Source organism: Populus alba, chromosome 7, assembly GCF_005239225.2.
Source record: "Populus alba chromosome 7, ASM523922v2, whole genome shotgun sequence".
NCBI lineage: Eukaryota > Viridiplantae > Streptophyta > Magnoliopsida > Malpighiales > Salicaceae > Populus > Populus alba.
In genome coordinates, this window is record NC_133290.1 from 5,147,743 (window position 1) to 5,154,921 (window position 7,179).

Here is a 7,179-nt window from a genome sequence, read left to right on the forward strand (position 1 = left end):
GTATTTTTAATGCCATAAAAATATTTTTTAATACTAATAAAAAAGGCGTAAAATACACAGTAACCAGTGAATTATAATTAGGTAGTTACTATACAGAGCACAGTAACTACATAATTATAATTCAGTTGCTGCAGAACGTGAATTGATCATGTTCTGCATGCAAATGAAAAAGAACACCCAAAAACAAGGACATAAGAGGAGGAGAAGATTGTCTAGAGTGGAGGAGCTTGTTCACTGTCGTTTGCCTGCAGTGGCAGAAGCGGTGGCTTGTGGTGGTGCTGGCGGCAAAACGGTAGTGGCTCCAAGCGGTGGTCCTTCTCTCTTCTCTCTGTTTTCCTTCTCTTCTTTTCTGGTTTTTTTTCTTCTTTTTTTTTTTTTTTTCCGTTCGGTCTTCCCACTCTCCTCTTCTTTTCTCTTCCCTCTCCCCTTTGTTGTTATCTCTCTTCTCTTGTTGTCTCTCTCTCGGATTTTTTTTCTTTTTCCCTTTTTTCTGCTTCTCCCCTATATTCATAGGAAAACATGGGAGAGAGTGGCAAGGGCGGCCACTATGCAGCCACCCTAAAACAACCGATAGAGGGCCACGTCCCCTCTGTTTTTTCTTTCACTGTCCCGTGGTAGGCCACGGGTCAGAATTTATACAAGTGGCTGTCCTTGATTGGCGTCTTTTTTAGCTAAAAGGAGGAAGGAATGTCGATGAAAACAAAGGAAGAAAAATCTTCTTCTTGCCCTATTTTGCGCATCTATGGGAAGAAGAAAGGTTACAGTGTCGTTCAAAACAGCACCGTTTTGGGCTCTTTGTGTTTTTATTTTTTTTTTGTAAACAGTGCATGAAACGACACCGTTTTGGACAAAACGCTTCGTTTCATTTAAATGAAAAGGCGACCAAATGTGTCAGAGTTTCATATTGGTCCTCAATTTTGTGATTTGTTCAATTGTGTCCTTAATTGCAATTTTCATTGTAAAAATCAATTCAATAATATCCTTGCCAAATTCAAAACAGCGGTCCTGAAGTTGGTCGCCTTTTTTCACTTTGGTCCTTGGTCTTGAATTAGTGCAATTTGACTCTCAATTGAGCAATAAACTTCTAATTTCTTCAATTGGACCCTTGGTCTGGTTTTAATTCCACCCCTCTATTTACGCACCTTTTCTATTTTGGTTCTTGGTTTCCAATTTCTTCAATTACCCATATTTACCTGAGGTAAGCTGCATTGCTGTTTAAATCTTAACTTACTAAAATTTATTTTGATTTGTGTGTAAGAACGTATGATATTATTGACTCTAACTTCAATGAATAAACCTAAGAAATAAATTTAAATCAATGCACGAATAAATCCAACTCTAGCGTCGGTAAATATTCCACCATAAATAATTCTAATTAAAAAAAATTCGACCACGAATAAATCCAACTCTGGCGTTGGTAAATATTCCACCACAAATAATTCCAATTTTAAATTCGACCACGAATAAATCAAACTCTGGCGTTGGTAAATATTCCACCACAAATAATTCCAATTAAAAATTCTACCCGCGAATAAATCCAACTCTGGCGTTGGTAAATATTCGTGGCCCTAAAAAATTTAAGACATGCAAAATTTTTGTCTACACTTTTTTTTTATTATCTATGTTTCTTTTTTGGGCCGGGCTGGGCCGGCCCAGCCCAGCATAATTTCTTTGGGGCTGGGCCCAGCCGACCCGATTGGGCTGTATCGAAGCGCACACGTGAAGTGAATTCACGCGTGGCTTGAGCTGTGCGAAGGTAATTAAATTACCTTCGCACAATGTAATGCAACTTAATTTGAATGCGAAAAAAAAAAGAAATGAAAAGGAACGGCGTACCTGCTCTGCAAGGCGATGAAGACGATGGTGAAGCTCTGGCTGACTGACACCACCTTTTCTCCTCTGCTCCGTCTTCTTCTTTCCTTTGCTTCTATGTTCACCAATTGCTTTCGGGTTCCAGTAGATTTGAAAGGATGAAAAAAAAAACCTTACAATGAAGACGCCGGTTTACTGTGGATGTCAATTGTTGAGTCTTTTTTCCTTTTTTTCTGTTGCAGGGATAAAACAATGGCAGGGACAATCCTTGTTTGTGTGTATACTGCCCTTTTCCTTCCTTGCTCTCTGCGTGTTGCTCTGCTTTTTCCTCTGTTTTGTTTTTTTTCTGATTTTTCGGTTATGTGTGATTGGATTCTGGGACTAAACAAAAGATGGGTTTAGTTATTGCAGTCAAACAGATCAGTCCAGGATCGAAAATCAATTTGTAATCAGATTCATGATCAGCCGTACCTCAGGGGAGGCAAGGTTAAAAGCAGTGGACTTCATGAATGCCTCATATCCCGCCGTTGAAGATGTCACACCCCCTCAAAAAATTTATAAAGGCACGACATCGGCTGGCGATTTTCGTTGTGTTCTAAGGATTTGGTTCTTTTGGAGTCGCCACCTAGTATTTGGTCACTAGGAACCCTAACTGGTCTTTCAGAGATTCTAAGGCAAGGACTGGTTGCGTAAAGGGAAGGTACTAGCACCCCTAATACGCCCTACCTGAGGTAAGCTGCTTGGTGTTTGGTTTGCTCTATAGTCTATGGTGTTGGTGTTTTCTAATCCCGTCAACTCGTAAATCGCAAGGAAAAGAGAATAAAAAAAACGAAGAAAATTTCACAATTCTTAAAAAAAACAATTACTTTTCACGACTCGTAAACCGTGGAGAGAAAAAAAAATAATTTTTGAAATGTTCTCGATCGCAACCAAAGCTTCTTTCAAACATGTGCGTTGATTTATTACTCCCGATAATATTTTGGATGTTCGTCCTTTTAAGGATTTCTTCATCCAAACATTAGCGGTGAACAATAACCACAACTTCTCCTCCCAAAATAAGATTTTTATAGTTTTTGGAATATTGGCCAATACCCTTTGGAGTTTTACAAACATGTTGTAAAATCCAGAAATGCAAGAAAATAATTTGTGTTTAAGAAATCTATGCGAAAACACATTTTCAAAACTTCCAATATTTTTTTTTATATAAAAAGAACATTCAAAACATGTTAGAGTATTGGCCGTATGCAACACGCAAGAAAATATTTTTTTAAAAAAAACAATATATTTTTTTTGACGAAATCGGGTATTTTTTAATACTGAATTTGTATCTCCACAGCATAAAAAAATACAAACTAATATTAAGTCATTTTAAAAAGATGTAAAAAAAATCAACAATATTTTTAAGGAATTTTAGAAATTTTTTAAAGCAAAAAATAAATTTATCTTTGAAAATTTCGGGTGCCTCGACGAAAATCAGATATTTTTAAATACTGAATTTATGCCTCCACAATATAAAAAAAAAAAAACAAAACCCCCTTAAAAAAAATATATATATATGAAAGGAAAGTAACAACATTTTTTTTTAGATTTTTCAGATTTTTTTATAAATATTTTTTATATATATATATAACATATACACACATATATATTATAATTTATAATAATATAATATATTATAGGGCTGGGCCGGCCCAAATGAATGGGCCAGGCTCAGCCCCCAAAAAAAGAGACGGGCCGATCTCGGCCCGCAAACAAACGTGGGCCGATCTCGGCCCGCAAACTCAAGTGGGCCGATCTCTGCCCGAAAAGCTCCTATGGTCTGGGCCAAGACCGGCCCAGACTTGCAAGGCTGGGCCAGCATCGGGCTGGCCCAGCGGCCCCAGGCCCAGCGGGGGGGGAATTAATCTTCTCCCCCCCGCCTCCTGCATGTAGAATGCATGCAGGAGGCAAATATTTGCAGAAAACAAAGAAAACAGGGGGGGAGAAGAAAACGTACCTGGCGTGGAGGAGGCGGTCGCTGGCGGTGGTGTGGCTCGTGCGCGGAGGCTCCGTTAGGCGGCGCTGCGGCTGTTCGGTTCGCTCTCTCTCTTCGGTCTCCTCTCTCTCTCCTCTCTCTCCCGGTCCTCTCTCGGGTTTTTTTCTCTTTTCTTTTTTTTTCGCCCTCCCGTTCTCCCTTTTGGTTCTCTATTTATAGAACCATGGCGCGATTTCGACGTGGACCCAGGAGCGGGTTGAGGAGCGGCTGTCGGGGAGCGGCGGGCCTCCCTCGGGTAGTGTTTTTCGGGTTTTTTTTCTTCCCTTTTCTTCGGTTTTCTTCTCTATTTATAGGATCAGAACTGCGGGGGACCATCGTTAGTGCGGTGCAACGGCTGGTCGGCCAATGTTTAAAGGTGGTGGGGACGAAGAGAGAGAGGCGGGAAGATTTGAAAAAAAAGAAAATGGTTTTCTTCTTCTGCTGCTCTTCTTCGGGGGGAAGGAGGAAGATGAACAGTGTCGTTCAAAACGACACCGTTCTGGTCTTCCTCTTTTTTTTTTTTTTTTTTTTCATATATGAAACGGCGTCGTTTTGGATAAAACGCGCCGTTTCATTTAAATGGGCAAACTTCAAATCAGTCCTCCGAATTCGGTCCCCGCCCCTCTTGTTGGCCGCCTTTTTCACTTTAGTCCTTGGCCTCTGATTTATGCAATTGAGCCCTCAATTGATTAATAAACTTTCAATTTCTTCAATTAGGCCCCTGAACCGAATAATTGCAGCCCCTCCATTTACGCGCCTCTTACAATTTGGTCCCTGGTTTCGGATTTTCACAATTAAGCCCCTAATTGGCCATTAAACTTCAATATTTATGCAATTAAGCCCCTGATTTGACCCAATAAATTCCTAAAAAATATATTTTGGCCCCAGAACTTAAATTTCTTCTAATTAAAGCCCAAATTGACTTAAAAATCAATTTTCTTGCAATCAAATCTTCTATAAATTAAAAAACAAAATCCAATTAAATCCATAAACATCCAAATTTGGGCTTTTCTCCTCAAAATTCAAATTTTCCTTCTCAATAGGGCTTTCATCCTTCAAGAATATACTGTCAAAAAATTCAATCCTTGTATTTTTAAATTCCTTGACCAATTTTCTGACTGTTTCCTGAGCGCTTCTGCCTTCTGTTATTTTTCTAACCTCTTTTGGCTATTTATTTTATTTTTCATGGGGACCCAAAAATAGGTTACAACAGAAGACACCACACTCTGCCACCCGTCTGCCACGGCTGGGTTATTTTCAATAAACTAACAGAAAGAACAAAATGTATAAGGGTTAATTGAAAGTTAGAGATGATTGGTAATGCCTTTTCGTTTGCATGTTTTCAATTAAACTGCCTTAAATAAAATGAATTGTGGTACCTTCTCTAACATATACGATGGCCTGTGCTCGGTATCAGGCAAGAATGCTGTAACAAAAACAGCTAGAGAAATCTTCTCTGGGAACTTCTCCATAGCAAAAGCCACGTTTAAGCCGCCTAGACTATGAGCCACCAATACAACCTTTTCATTTTCAGCTAAGTTGGCCATGAACTCGATCAAGGGCTCATTATACTGATCAAAAGTAACAACTTCTTCCAGTGTTTTTGTGTTCACCCCTGATGCACTCATGTCAAGGGCCGTGACAGAGTGGCCAGCTGCCTCTAGCATTGTCTTCACCTTGTACCATGCCCAAGCTCCTGAAGCTGAACCATGGATCAAAAACGAAATGCGTTGTTTGATCGTCGCTATCTCCCATTTTTCTTTTTCTTTTTGCTGATTGATAGTAAAGGCTTTTTGGTTTCGCTTGACAGTACGTAATATTTTCGTAATGCCTTGATTGTGTTTAGCAATGTTGTTGCTTGGTGGTATTTATAGAGAGCACCGTCTGTTGAAAAGTTGAAAGTGGGAAATGTCAAAAGTCACATGTTTTTTTTTTTTAATCAAGAACTCCTAGGCATTATTTTCTTTGACAAGTCAAGTCTTGCGTTCAATATTTTGATGGTATTAACATGCAATATTGGGGAGGATGTGCAAAAAAGAAATTTTGAAATTCAACAATTAAATATATATATTCAAGATGAAAAGCAGCCATGTTTCCGTCGTTGAAGAACTTCAAAGTAATATGACCATATTTCGCAACAGACATGGAGCAGATAGTTTATTCTTTGGAGAAGTTAACTCAAATACAAACGCAACTTTCTTCTATTTTTCTTCTGTAAATTCTCAGGAAAATGAACATATTTTGCAACAGATCAGTTCAAGATTGAAAATTCAAACAAAAATCTTTCATTGTTTTACTTTTCAATATTTAATTAAATTGTTTCTTGGTATCCAATTTCTACTGTACATGCACGTGGATAGTCGTTTCAGACTTTTGTAATTTCCTTCTAAGTTTCTTTTAAACCAAAAAGTTGTTTGCGTGATAAGATTTTTCAAATTTAGTCCCTCTCTTTTCTTTCTAACAACTGAAAGAACACCCAACACATCCGGATCTGAAGTTTAATAAATATGTGTTTTGCTAAATTAAAATGCTAAAATTTTATGAATGAATTCAACGTTTTTTTTTTTTTTCATTTAAAAAAGAGAGGTTTGAGAATTCTAAAAAGGTGAACTAAAAAAACTGTTGATGTTAGTTGGATTAATATTACATTTTGCAAATGTAACTATGATGAGTAGTTTATATAATATGTAAAATACTCAGTTCCACTTTTGGGTGGCTAATTTAAAAGGGAAAAGAATTGCTATCTAAATTTAAGATAACTAGGACATTTAAGAGTAGTCATTTACGTCGTAGGTAATTGCAACATTTAAACTCGATCATCCGTCTTAGATGTTATTAGCCAAAACTATTCATAAAATAAAACCCGTCATCTCTCACAAATACCATTAGCCAAACCCAATGTTCATAATCAACTTGACCATCCTTCTAGGATGCCATTAGCCAAAGTTAATCGTCATATTCAGCCCGACCGTCCCTCTAGGGTGTCATTTGTTGAGACTAATCATCAATGCAACCCGACCATCCATCTAGAATGTTATTAGTCGAAACTAATCATCAATTCATCACAGTCATCCCCGTAGGATGCCATTTGCTGATGCTAATCATCAATCACAACCCTGTCACCCCATCTCAGATGCCATTAGCTAAAATCAATCATCAATCACAACCCAGTCATCTATCTCGGATGCTATTAGCTGAAGTTAATCAACAACTCAATCAACATTTCATAATCGGTTTAACATTCATTAACAACTTAATAAAACAACTCATAATCGGTTTTAACATTCGTGAACAACTCAATCAACATTCCATAATCGGTTTACTATTCATCAACAACTTAATAATATATTGTT

General features: G+C 37.8%; 1 protein-coding gene across 1 annotated transcript; it reads right to left on the minus strand.

The window, feature by feature from the left end:
- Window positions 1-114: 114 nt before the first annotated feature.
- LOC118063349 (methylesterase 1-like) lies at window positions 115-5,581 on the minus strand. Its single transcript, XM_073410530.1, is given in 4 exon segments — window positions 115-153; window positions 5,035-5,091; window positions 5,206-5,544; window positions 5,546-5,581. Coding segments are annotated over 4 exon segments (471 nt in total).
- Window positions 5,582-7,179: the final 1,598 nt, after the last annotated feature.